Here is a 13,365-nt window from a genome sequence, read left to right as displayed (position 1 = left end):
GAATCTTAATCACCAAGACTAGATGACACACCTGGCTGTTGATGAATCAAGCTCAAGTTCGATTTTGATTTATAACGAATTTAAGTCTCTAAAACATTCATTAGAGGTATCCAATTATATTGCATCCTACAAGTTAACGGAATTATGGACTGATTTGTGTTGTCCAACATGCAATATGTAGCACTCAAATCATATTATAAATAGCACATCATTAACGGTATCTCCAAGTTTCAGATATCAACAACCCTGGAGTTTGCAGAATAAAATACACTACCATTCAATATTTTGCATAATAATTTGGAAACCTGTCGTGAATTTCTTCGTCTCCAATTCAGTCAAACATATTGGGAAGGGGTCTCACAGCCATAAATGCATCCACCGTCTGGAAGAAGACAACGAAAGAAGAGTTCACTATCAGATCTTGATCTTAATGATCGAACTACTTGGAGTTAGAAGATCCATCTATCAAGGGAGTAACCCTTTCAGAGCAATGCAATAACCTTACCTCATCCGTTACTGCTGCTCGAGCCGTACGATGTCTTTCTACTAGTTCAGTCAAAACTTCAATAAGTCGCTTTTTCACCTCACCTGTAAGCATGCGTCCCGCACCGTAGTCCTAGCCAAAGATGACAATAGAAAGAACCAAGTATTTATTTATTTATTTATTTCAAAAATATAAAACTTGAAATATTAATGCATGAAAAACAGCAAAGATGAGGGCAGAATTCAATTATAGAGGCAGTTAAAGCAACCCCTCCACCACCCCCCCCCCCCCAAAAAAAAAAAAAAAGGAGAAACAAAAAGAAATAACCTGATAGTTAAAAGTAACGATCAGAGCAATAGAGTACACCAGAAGCAAACTACATGAAACCGCTAAAGGCAGCACACATACCTTCTTTATGTGCTCAAGTTCAGCATCATCCTCAAGAAAAAAACTAAGATATTTGATTGGTATATCCACCTGAAACCCATCAAAACAAAACAAAATTTTACCATTCAGTATTTCAGTTACATCCTAGCTACAAAACAAAGACGAAAACATAAATCAAACAAAGGAAACTAAAATTATTTTATCTTCTGCCAAGTTAAATCCTAAATGAACATCTGAATAGATGCGTACATCTCTCTCTCTAACATGCGCACGCACATATATAGACACACATCCGCTAATCCTAGCTCTAGACGAAAGAAGGAAACCAGAATATCAACAGCTTCTGCAAAGCCAAACAAGGACCTGAGTGTTTGTGTGCATGTGTCAGGAGTCGAGACTCAACATTTAGGTCTACGAGGCTTTAGGATTCAGGCATACACTCATTCGGCGTCTTAGATCAATTTACTTATCACGATTCACACTCTTATAAGATATTATCTACTCTAATCTCACAATTGTATCCCACAAAAGACGTCTCACAAAGAGAAAAATGTGTGAACCCTTATATTTTATGGCTAAATCTGATACATAGTCGATATGAAATTCCTGACCATGACATCCTCCTCCACTCTAACGGATCCTCACCGTCTTCGATCACACATCATTTCCTGATCATGATATCCTCCTCCACTTCAACAGATACTCACCGTCTTCGGTCACACATCGTTAGTACCCCAGAGCCAGACTCTAATATCACTTGTCATGGCCTAGACTTAATTTTTAAAGCTGCACAACTTTAGGACCCGGACATACATTCATCTAACGTCTCAAATCAGTTTACTTGTCACAGTTCACACCTTTATGAGATATTATCTATTCTGACCCCTCTGGGTTCACGGTTTTGCCCACAAAAAGCATTTACAAGGAGGGAAATATATAAACCCTTATATCCTATGACTAACTCTGGTACATAACGGATGTAGGATTCCTAACTTCACTCAAGGACCGTGATACATGCATCTGCACTTGCATCAATATATGTGAGTGTCTGCAATTTCTATGCAGCTAATGCATCTAATGAGGAAGTCAAATTACCATCCCCTAATGGTAATAACATTATAAAGAGAAACCTCACTGTAATTTGTGATACCTAAAAGCTAAGCACAAACTGGCAAGAAAAGTTCATCTGATATGTTAGCCAAAAAAAGGAACAACAAACACAATACCTCAAGATTTGCTCCATATTGTCTGTGTTTTTCCATGGATTCTTGCCCGCCAGTGTATGCATGCTTGTTTACCTAAGATCAAATGCAAATTACAGTCTGTAGATAGATCAATCAGAGCAAGTAATTAAACAGTAATCTATTTGATCTTTCTGTTTGCTGTAAGCTTTCCTCATAATTATTCCTCCAGTCACAAAATATGTGCAACAAGTACAACACCACATGGTTTTCACTCCCTAACACCACTTAAAATTGCTAGAAAATGAATCGAGAAAAAAATTGATACAAGTAAAAGAAAGCGTAGTGCAGAATTTGCAATAATGCAACCAAACTAAAGCAAGAAACAAGCACAACATGCTAATCTGAAAGCACCACATGAGACCCAAGAGCAATTGGATTGACAATCTGCTAACAAGTACTTAAGAATAGAATGAACAAAATATTATACCAAGTTTTAGAGAATAAAACATGACTAAAACTTCTCATAATGAACCATGAAGACATAGAAAGTCTTGTGATATATCCATGAGGCTCAATATGCATCTATTTGAACACAATGACAATTAAGTAAACTTTCCATCACAACAAATTTGAAAGGTCTATCAGTTCACTAATAAAATGCAGAAGGTCAAACATATACCATTGGTGTCTAGGAAGTAGCCAAGCAGAATGACGAGGAATTTCATAAACAAACCTTGTAGTTGATGTCCTTTGCAGAATCAGTCACGTAAATCGCAGAATTAGGGTCACTAGCTGACATTTTCCCCGTCTCTCCCTGCAATTATGCAAATGTAGAAAAATGTTGTGGCTAAATGTTTCCACTAGAGAATTATAACAAGCATATGAATCTATAAAGCAAATGTAGCATATTTTGGATTGAACATGGCATCACATTCAATATTCCGCTGCCTAAATTCATTTCTGAGGTATCTCATATAACTGACATATGAAGTCAATGAAATGGTGAGCAAAAATACTTGATAGTAGCGTGCAGACTGCAGACAAATGTTCCGCAATGAGCCTAGCAACAAAAGCTCTACCCTATGCTCACAGAATTTGAAACATAAAACCTTTTACAGTAAATGCTATAAAATAACATAGAGAATATGCACTCTTTAAGCTCCCAACCTCAAACGAAATGTCAAACAAAACTAATCAAATGAAGGAGCTCAGAGTTAAACAAGCATGATTGCTTTAAGAATACATACAAAAATAAGCTATAGTGAATACTTCTTTGCTTTAAATTGCACAATAACCGAACAATCCTAAGCTTTGATGAACTATCAATGACAAAAAGAAAAAGAAAAGGCAAAATAAAGCAATTCAAACCAAAACAGAAGGACATAATATCAAACTCTGGCCACATATATCCAACAGACCTTGTTTGCAAAGTTATGGGCCATAATTTCTAAATTTTATGTTGCGGGAAAAAACCCATTTGTCATTAATAGATCTTTATCCAAAAACCGCAAACTTATGATGAATTTTTATATGCATAGCATTATCTTAAGAATGCTACTATGCCTACAAAGAATACCTGGAGTGCAGGGAAGAAGGATGCTTCAATCAATGCAGGCTTGTGATACCCTATCCGAGGAGCAACATCCCGTGTCATTCTGAAATATGGATCCTGAGCACAGCAACAATCATAAACAATAAAAAAATTGAAAAAAAGACCTCACAGTTAGAAGAAAAAATCCAATGGGAAAGGAATGAAGAGATAATCATTTAAAATAACCAAGGTAAACATCAGTTTTTACCAATCATAGACAAATAATTAAATAACGTATTTTGGTAAATTTTATAATTACTTGGCTTAAAGTTTACTTTAAGTTGCACAGTAAGGAGGCTAAAAGACCCAACATCCAAAGTTGCACCAATCATCACTGTTTAACGAATGAAAGCAAGCACAGAAGGTCATTGTAGTATATTTTTCAAGTTTGAAAACTACTCACAGCCGTAATAAGGCGCATAGATACGATGGAGCAATACATAAAACTAAGAACTAACATTTGGAAGTAATGGTTATCACCTAGACAACCATTTACTCTTAACTATCCTTTGCAGTAAGAGTTAAGATGCTCCAGTCATTTAATAAAACTAAACAGAGCCTAAACAAAGCATTGGACCTGGTCAATTGCACATGGAATTAGACAAAGTAGGTCATCCTTTCCAGAGAATAGATGTGGGAATGACGAGGGAAATGATGGAGCAGCCTGCATCAACAGAATATAAGCATAATCATCACCATAGGCATATATTTAACACAAAGAGGAGCAGTAAAATAAAACATAGTGTCTTTGTAACCACACACATAAAAGTCATCACTAACCAGAAAATGGTGAAGCAAAGAAATATACCTGCACAGGTGGAAAGCTAACTTTTCCGATATGATCCTCACCCGTGAATCCAAATATGCCAACAGCCTAAGTATCACCAGAAAGGAATACAATCTCAAACAATTAGGTCAAAGGTCCTCCACCCACAGAGATAATAGAATAGAAAAAAGAGAAAGGAGGTGAATAAGTGCCTTGTTGTATGTGACACACTTTGCAACCTTGACCATATTTTTGTAGAAGGCACTGCAAATAAAAACAAAAACAAAAAAGGAGAAGAAATCATTATAGCCTCCAAAGGTTACTCCATAAGAAAGTTAAAAACAAATGCTTACAAATCCTTTGGTCTTTTCTTACCCTCCAACATAATCAAAGTCTGAGAATATGAATGTCCTAGATATGTCAAAACCACAAGCAATAATGTCTTTAGCGTTCTCTCGTGCAAGTCTTTGGCTCTCCTCCACAGAAAGATTTTTCCACATGCACTTCTCATCATCAGTCAGTTGTATAACAAGAGGGACCTTGAAGGCATCTTGAAGGTATCTGTAAGAAACATCAATCACGGACCAAAATTAATAGAATTAAGTATATGATCAACATTCAGAAGCATAAAACAACAGATTTATGTTGCGACAAACAAAAAAAAAAAGCACTTTATTTTTTCCTTTCAATTCTCGATGAGACTACAAAAGCAAGTTACAGCTCACAGCCATGCATTTAGGGCAACACCTAGAATCCATATCAAGAATCTTTCAATAAAATTTCGCTTTTTTAGAAATGATAGCTCAAATAACAACTGAAATTAAGCTGAAAGGACTAAACTTTCAGTATTTTAGTTGCTACTTTTATGATCTAATAGCAAAAATATCAACCAAATAATGCAAAAATTTCCGTATTTGAATTGAGGTCTATATTCAGAAAAACAGTTACTTACTAAAAGACAAGCAAATTCCTATGCATAATTTCATTTAATCATATTTCTAGTGACCCTTCAATTCATTAATCATACCAAGAACAGAAAGTTCAGTTCCTTTTTCATTTATACCAACTGATTAATGAAAAAGAGAAGAAAAGAAGTTACTTGGTAAACATAAAAGGAACCAAATGGCCCATATGCAAAGCTTCAGAAGAAGGTCCTCGGCCGGTATACAAATAAAACTTATCCCCACGCTCGTAGGCATCCAAAATTTCATTGAAATCCCGATGGGCGAAGAAGACGCCACGGCGGAGGAAGACGTGAGGAGGACGAGAAGTAAGGCGTTCGACGCGGTCAATGAAGGATTGGTCGAGCTTTTGGCAGCCGAATTTGTCAATGAGCTTGTCGTAATCGATCTTTCCTCCGTCTTTGCCTGATACTTCCCACGGATTCACCACTTGCTCTTCCTCTTGCTGATTATCCTCTTTCTTCTCCATTGCGGCTTCGCTCACTCCACTCCAGAAACCAAGAAACTGAAGTTTTTACTATAGTAGGATATGGCAATGATCACTGAAGGATGACAAAAATATATTTGCAAATGTTTTAATGCATGGATTATAGTTATCAGTAACTCATATATATACATACGTGAACTTCTTTAGTGCGCTGTGACTGGGAGTAGACAAAATATATTCTTCACGGCGTTGGGAGTAAGCAACAAGATAGGAATAATTGGGAGTAAGCAATAAGATATAAGATAGGAATAATTGGGAGTAAGCAATAAGATAGGAATAAGTAAATTAAGATCATGTCATTAGAAGTATTGATTCTGACCCACATATCAACTTTGATTAAAAAAACAATATAAGCTTTTCATTCTACCTTAATGCAAGGCCTATAAAAACGTTTGTCAAAAATTTGAGTAAAAAAAATATTATCAAATTGCAACGTGAATTTACCTAATTTTTATATAATCTTTTTATCATCAATTTCTAACAATAATTTTGTTATTGTAAAATAATTTGTAAAATAATATTGTCAATTTCTAACAATAACTTGATATTTTATGAGAATTATTATTTCAAAATATCAAATATATATAAGGAAACTGAAAGATAAATTATATGAACAAAGTTTCTTTGGGTTAAGCTATCAAAAGGAGCAAACAAGCTTTTCATTTAAGCTTCCAAAAAGGAGAAAAGACAATATAAATAGAGAAATGCGTGAAGTTTGAAAATGCATTGTAAAAACAGTGAATAAGATTTGTTTAAAATTTACGGAAGCAAATGGAAGTCTTAATTCCGATTCCTTGCAACTCATTTGTATCAAATACAAGGACAGAAAGTTTTGAAATTAAAAGAAATCAAATTTTTACTTTAAAGTTTAAATTATGCTCTGATACTATTGTGTTTGAACGAAAGAAAAGAATAATGTGACAAACCCTAAAATACTATTTGGAAATTCAGAATAACACCTCATAACATTAAAAAATGTTGAAATGATAAATCTAAGATAGAGAAAATGGGAACAGTGGCACGGCTAAGCATCATCCCTAAAGCTAATTGGCTTACCATTGCTCAATCAAAGTCTAGCCCAAGTTTTGCCTAAAAGTTTCTTTGTACCAAATAATACATTTTTAGGTATAGGATATTTTTTAGGTGGGTTGTTGAATCAATTTTTTCCATTGGAGAGGTACTTAGTAGCGAAATATGAGCATCACGACTTTTTCTTTTCTTTTGAAAATCTCCATAGCCACTTCATAAGAAGGGCTAGCTTGGTTAAAGTCCATATAAAACCTTTAAATTAAGTCTAAAGATTTTTTAGTAAGAATTATTGGATTATCACTTATTTAATGAATAGAATAGATATAAAAAATAAAAATACAAAAATTAAACTGGCTTGTCATTTGATCAAAATTTTCTTGATTTATAAATAATAAATTCTCTCGATTTATAAATGAAAGTTTGAAAGAAGAAAAATTCTCTTGATTATATAAATAATAAAATTTTTTCTTTGAAATCCTTTTTAAGTCCCGTCATGAGGTTTGAATATTAAGTATCAATTTAGAAAGGGTATATAGGCACTGAAACGGGCTCTAGGAGTCCAAGCCCAGGGATTAGGTTCGGCAGTTTTGAGACAAGCCTAGGCATCGACACAGGTGTGAGCCCCGGTCTGGGCCCAATTATAGATTCAGGTGTGGGCATTGCTGAAGCTGGACCTAGAACCTTCCAAGGTAAAGTCCTACCTGGTTTAAACTTAATTCTGATAAAGTTCTTGCAAATTTGAACTCTCTTTTTATAATCTTATGTAATCTTTGGACTCTATATGAATCATTACATAGTATGTATCTTAGCTGTTGATATAAGGGGAACTCAATTGTAAATAGAAGGTTCCCCTACCCTCATTACATACACCATAACTTGAGTAATACAAATCTTACTCTTGCTTATATCTTTATCTTTCTCTTTAGACTCTCTTTAAACACCTTATATGCAGTGTTGTTAGTAGCAGCTTGGATAGCTAAACCCTAGAGTATTGAGTGCCTGAGCACATGTTTGAGTGTTAAGTTGATCTTGAACGGTGGATGAATCCATTCCCAGGTCTAAGAGCCGCACGAGCTTGAAGTTGAAATCTCAGCCTATGATAGGTGGTAGGTTGATCTTGGACGATGGATGAATCCATTTTCGAGTCCAAGAGCCACATAAGCCTGGAGTTGAAGTTTCAACCCATGATAGGTGATATCAGAGCCTAGTTCAAACTGGAGTTAGTATTAGAGTCTTAGTTCAGAGTTGACAGTGAAAGCTAGTACAAAAGTGGTGATCAGTGCAAGGTGTTGCTAGAGTTAAAGTTGGCTTTAAAATAGGTTTGGATTGCGTGGTGCTTGGCATCCTAAAGTGTTATTGTGCTCATATGTTGGTAAAAGGCCCCTTGGCCTGATGTGTGTGAGCATGCTAGAGTGTAGAACAGGTGTTTGACAGATTCTTACTGTGGTGTTATGGCTGTACTAGTTGTGTTATGCAAGTGTGCAGACTAGTGCTTGATAAAGTATATAGGGTATACTGAGCCAATGTGCAGATTAGTGTCGACAATGTGTGCTATGCTGACAAATTGCTTTGCTGGTGTGTTGAGGGACTAGAACTAAGATCATTTCAATGCCCACTAGAAGATTGATGTAAATTTTTTGGTTTGTGCATTTATGGTTTAACAGTTTGTTTGGGTTGTGTCATAACTAGAGAAAGCCAAGCAAAAGGTCAAAGTATGGGCCATGAGAAATGCCCATCTACAGGTAGAGAAAGGAAGGCTAGTTTCATATATATTTTGATGTCCATAGACACCCAACTTGAGAAATGCAAGGTGGCCATTGTTGACATGATGGATAAGTTCAAGAACAATGAAAGATCATTGAATGAGGTAATAGAGGTGCTCACACAACAGAATAAGGTGTTGGAAGCAATGGTTACAACCTTACGAGAAGAGCTATAGAGGTTTAGGGTTGATCATGTTGTGTTGTGAGTTGTCATAGTTATTGGTGTAGGTTTATGACTTAAGGTGGAGGTTCCTAAACCAAAGCCATTCACAAAAAGTCACTCAGCCAAAGATGTGGATAACTTTATCTGAGGCATGAAATAGTACTTTCGAATGGCTATGACAACATATGATGCTAAGGTAAGCCCAGTTGCTATGTTTTTTATGATAATGCTTTGTTTGGTAGCACAGTAGGTATGACAATGTCAGGCGTAATGAATAAGCAATCACCATATTAGATCAATTCATGAAAGAACTTAGACAATAGTTCAAGCTAGAGTATACGAAAGATAAGGCTCAATGAGAGCTTTGCAGGCTTACTCAAAGTAGTAAAGTTCAAGATTATTGTAAAGAGTTCTCGAAGCTGTTGTTGATAGTCCTAAGTATAAGCCAATCAAAGGCTCTATTTTACTTTATGGATGGTCTATAATTGTGGGTAAAGATCGAGTTGTAACATAAAGGTATGCAGAAGTTGAGTCAGACCATTACTGCTACAAAATCGATGATTTAGTTTGAACGCACTATGTCTCCAAAACCTAGAAGTAAAAGTAAAAATGTGAGAGACATAGGTAGTAGTTCCTCATTCGACAAGGGGGTTATAGAAAAGCCTAGATTTTGCAAAGCCAAAACTAATAGAGTCATTGTGGATAGAGGCAAGGAGCGAAAACCCTAAAATTACTTTTTGCATGCTAGTCTGAATTAGGTAAGGGAGTGCCCGAAGCGTACGAAGCTTTCAATTATTAACCAGATAGAAAGGCTATCTGAAGGCAAAAATAACGGAGATGAACAGCACCAAGAAAAGCTCAAAGTGATATGGCTAGGTGCTATTCGATTTTATCGAGAGGTTGAAATCTCTTTAGAAGCTGAAAGGAAACAGAGTGCCACAATATGAGTCCCAATAAGCAGCTTGATCCTTCTCGAGAGAATGTGCAGTAAGCAACTCAAAGGAAGAAGAGGAAGCATCAGTTACACAAGAGAAAGGTACCATTACAGCATAATGCTCAGGATACTTGGATTGAAAACAGTAAAGACCAGTAGCATAGGTGAGCAAAAATCAGTTTGAATCGACTAAATTTACCGAAACCAAGTGAATTTGGTTGATTTTATTTGGTCTATTTAATTTTAGTTATAATCAATTTTTTGGATCCATTAAATTGGTTAATTTAGTTGATTTTTTATTTTTAAAATTGATAATCAAATTAATCGACTTTTTAATAAGGATAAAAAATTTGAAATGAGTATATTAATTTTTTTTGTGTAAAATATTGTTGAAATTATTAAATTCTATAATGATTTAGTTTGAATAATACTTGAATTTGAGTTTTATTGGATTGAATTTATGACTAAATAATTGTTTATAATAAGAAAAAAATGATGAAAAATTTAATTATTTAACCAAATTGATCAAATTGAATCAAATCAATTTTAATCGATTCGATTATTTATTGAATGAAAATCGACTAATTCGATTATTGATTTTTTCAAATTAAACTAACCGAATCGATCAATCGCTCACTTCTAACAAATAGAGTAATTGTTCAAGTATAGGATCATGAAGAAAAAAAACTAGTCGCATGGAAGAAGATGAAGTCAATGTGCACAAGAGCGTGTAGTCCGGCACAGCATCTTTTTAGCAATGAAGTGTTATTAAAATTAGTGGGGGAGATTGTCACAGTCAGCGAGATAGATCAAGCCCAAAGGTTTTTTATGAGACAAAATGGAGTTCTAGTTCAATTAGGACTAAGTTAGACCATAAAAAAGAGTAGGCTTAGAGATGCAACGGAGGTTTTGAGGGCATGACCATAACCTAGAAAGGGTATGTAAGTGTTAAAACAAGTTATAGAAGCCAGGCCAAGGAATCAGGTTTAGCAGCTTTGAGACAAGCCCGGGTGCAAGCACAGGTGTAGGCCCAATTACAAATCTAAGTGCGAGCACTACTAAAGCTAGACCTTGAACCTTTCGAGGTACAGTCCCACATGTTTCAAACTTCTTTTTTGATAAAGTCCTTGTAAATTTGACTTTTTATTTATAATCTTTGGACTCTATATGAGCCATTAGATATGACGTATCTCAGCCATTGATATAAGAGAGCTTTAAATATAAATAGAAAGTTTCCCCACCTTCATTATATATACCACAACTTGAGTAATACAAGTTTTACTTTCATTTTATATCTTTTTCTTTCTTTTTAGTCTTTCCTCAAATACTTTGTATGTAGTTTCATAAGTAGTAGCTTGGGTAGTTAGGCCCTGGCATATTGAATGTAATCCAATAGCTATTACAGAGTTTAAGGTTATAAAAAAATTACATGAGATTTACATAAAAGAGTTTAAATTCTGACTATCCCAAGCCTAGTTCATCTCTAGATCCTCATAAGAAAATTACACGAGATTTACATAAAAGAGTTTAAATTCTGACTATCCCAAGCCTAGTTCATCTCTAGATCCTTGTAGAAGCTTCAGTACTTTGGGTTTGTTAGGACTTGGTAGGCCCGCATCTGAGACTAGTCTACCCACACTTGGGCTTGGTGTGCCTGAGGCCTTTTTAAAAGTGTTTTCCTTGGCCTGGGGAGTTTATGTGGACGGCTCTCGTACTTGTTGCAAGCTTAGGGTTTGAGCCGTACTTATTAATTCTATTAATGGTGCCTAGGCCTTGGGTGGACTTGCATGGATCGTGACACTACATAAGTTTATGGAAGCCTTAGCTAGAATCCCTCCCGTCAAGAAGTAGTTCAGTTATAAGAAAAGAAGAAAGTTTTTAAGCTTTGGGGACTAAAGCTTAGCTTTGAGCATAAATCTGTTGGTTGATATTCAATATCTTTCAATACAATAATTATATGATAAATGGGGTTTTTTATAAGATAACTCCATCTTTTAGCTCGAGGTTTTAGTCTTTTTAGTCATTTACTACAGTTTGACTAATGACTAAACTCATTTAATTGAAAACCCTATTGTGACTAGCATTTGCTACTATAGAATAAATCAATTTAAAAATGGATAACATGCTCGATAAGGCATGAGTTCTAGAATCATAAGTGATTCTTCATAGGAACGTCTACGAATTTGATCAATTATCCTTCATGCTTTGTGAGTAGACATACATATATGTTAACCTAAAGTGTATACTTTGTTTGAAGTTGGATATGGTTCCTCCTTACTTTCTTTATCTTTATCATAAGATTTATCTTTCACTAATGAATTCACTAATTAAACTATATTTTATTTATTATATTAATATTAATGACAAGATTTATTATCATTTTTTGTATGTTTACGAAAATTTATAATAGATATAAATTCTCTCAATTTATGTCATAGTATACGATCCATTATATAAATAGGTAAATACTCTTTTTCATTATGGATAGTGATAGTATGACCGATCATTATGGTTATAATGATAGATACTTTTGACCAAATTATTATTATTTCTTTTTGTGCTTTTGTATTAAGCCTTTTGATTATTTCTATAACTGATTTGCTACAAAAGGAATTTTTTAGTTACTGTGTAATTTTTTTTAAAGCCTAATCTAAATTTGTAAGACAATACTTATAAAGGGTTGGTAATCAAAAAAAAAATATGAATAGGCTAGTAAAGTAGAAGGAACTCCCAGAATATGAAGCCCTTTTGAGTAGTAGATGAGACTTGGTCAGGGCAATTGCATCGTTCTCTCCCTCCGCTCATAACTAATCAAGAATGAACTTCGCAATTAGAGTTCTGTGTCTTTCGGGCTTAGCTCTGTAGATGTTTTTAGGATGAAGAGAAGACGGTGCTTGTCTTTGAGGGGTGTTCGTTCTTGCTGCTACACAAGTAACTACTGTTGTCACCTTGTCTGTCGTTACCTTATCCGCTTGAATAAGCTCACTCTTGGTTAGCTATGAACACGGAGTGAGGAATCGCTAAGGCCAATCATTTCCTGGTCTCTTTGACATTTTATTCGAAAGTTTAACGTCGGTTTGATTGTTTTTTCCTCCAAGTTTGGTTGATTTTTTTTTGTTACTTTTTTTTTAATTAGTTTGTAGTTTTTTATTTTAAAATGACAAAAAAAAAAAAAACTAATTGAATTTGATAAAAAATAGATTCGATTTTGATAATAATATATTAAATAAAATGATTTAATAGATCAATTTAATTTATTTTTTATTTTTAAAATAAATAATCAAATCGAGTAAATTAATTAAATTTTTAAATATATTATAAAATATATAAAATATTTTATTTATATTTTTTTAAGAATGATATATATGATATTGGTGGCTTATAACATAAATTTTATTAAATAAATTATTACATAATTATTGTTAGAAATTGATGACAAATAATGGTATAAAAACTAAGTAGATTCTCATTGCAATTTGATAATATATTTTTCTTTTTTGTGATCAAATTTTTCACAAACTTTTAATAGATCTTGCATTAAGGTAGAATAAAAATACTTATGTTGTTTTTGATCTCACTTGGATATATAGGTCAAAATCCATACTCCTAATATCA

General features: G+C 34.2%; 1 protein-coding gene across 1 annotated transcript; it reads right to left on the bottom strand.

Moving 5' to 3' along the window:
* Positions 1-192: 192 nt before the first annotated feature.
* On the bottom strand, positions 193-5,958 carry LOC111284596 (tryptophan--tRNA ligase, cytoplasmic-like). Its single transcript, XM_022873339.2, has 11 exons — positions 5,512-5,958; positions 4,788-4,973; positions 4,625-4,676; positions 4,455-4,520; positions 4,224-4,310; positions 3,632-3,724; positions 2,789-2,869; positions 2,098-2,169; positions 893-961; positions 506-616; positions 193-382 (listed from the first exon to the last, which is right to left on the bottom strand). Exons 1-11 carry the CDS (start codon positions 5,841-5,843, stop codon positions 332-334), a joined length of 1,200 nt encoding a protein of 399 aa, XP_022729074.2. The 5' UTR covers positions 5,844-5,958; the 3' UTR covers positions 193-331.
* Positions 5,959-13,365: the final 7,407 nt, after the last annotated feature.

This window comes from Durio zibethinus, chromosome 6 (assembly GCF_047325235.1).
Source record: "Durio zibethinus cultivar Kanyao isolate XHJ-2024 chromosome 6, ASM4732523v1, whole genome shotgun sequence".
NCBI classification, from domain to species: domain Eukaryota; kingdom Viridiplantae; phylum Streptophyta; class Magnoliopsida; order Malvales; family Malvaceae; genus Durio; species Durio zibethinus.
Note: the sequence above shows the minus strand (reverse complement) of the source record. Positions and strands in the feature narration are given on the sequence as shown.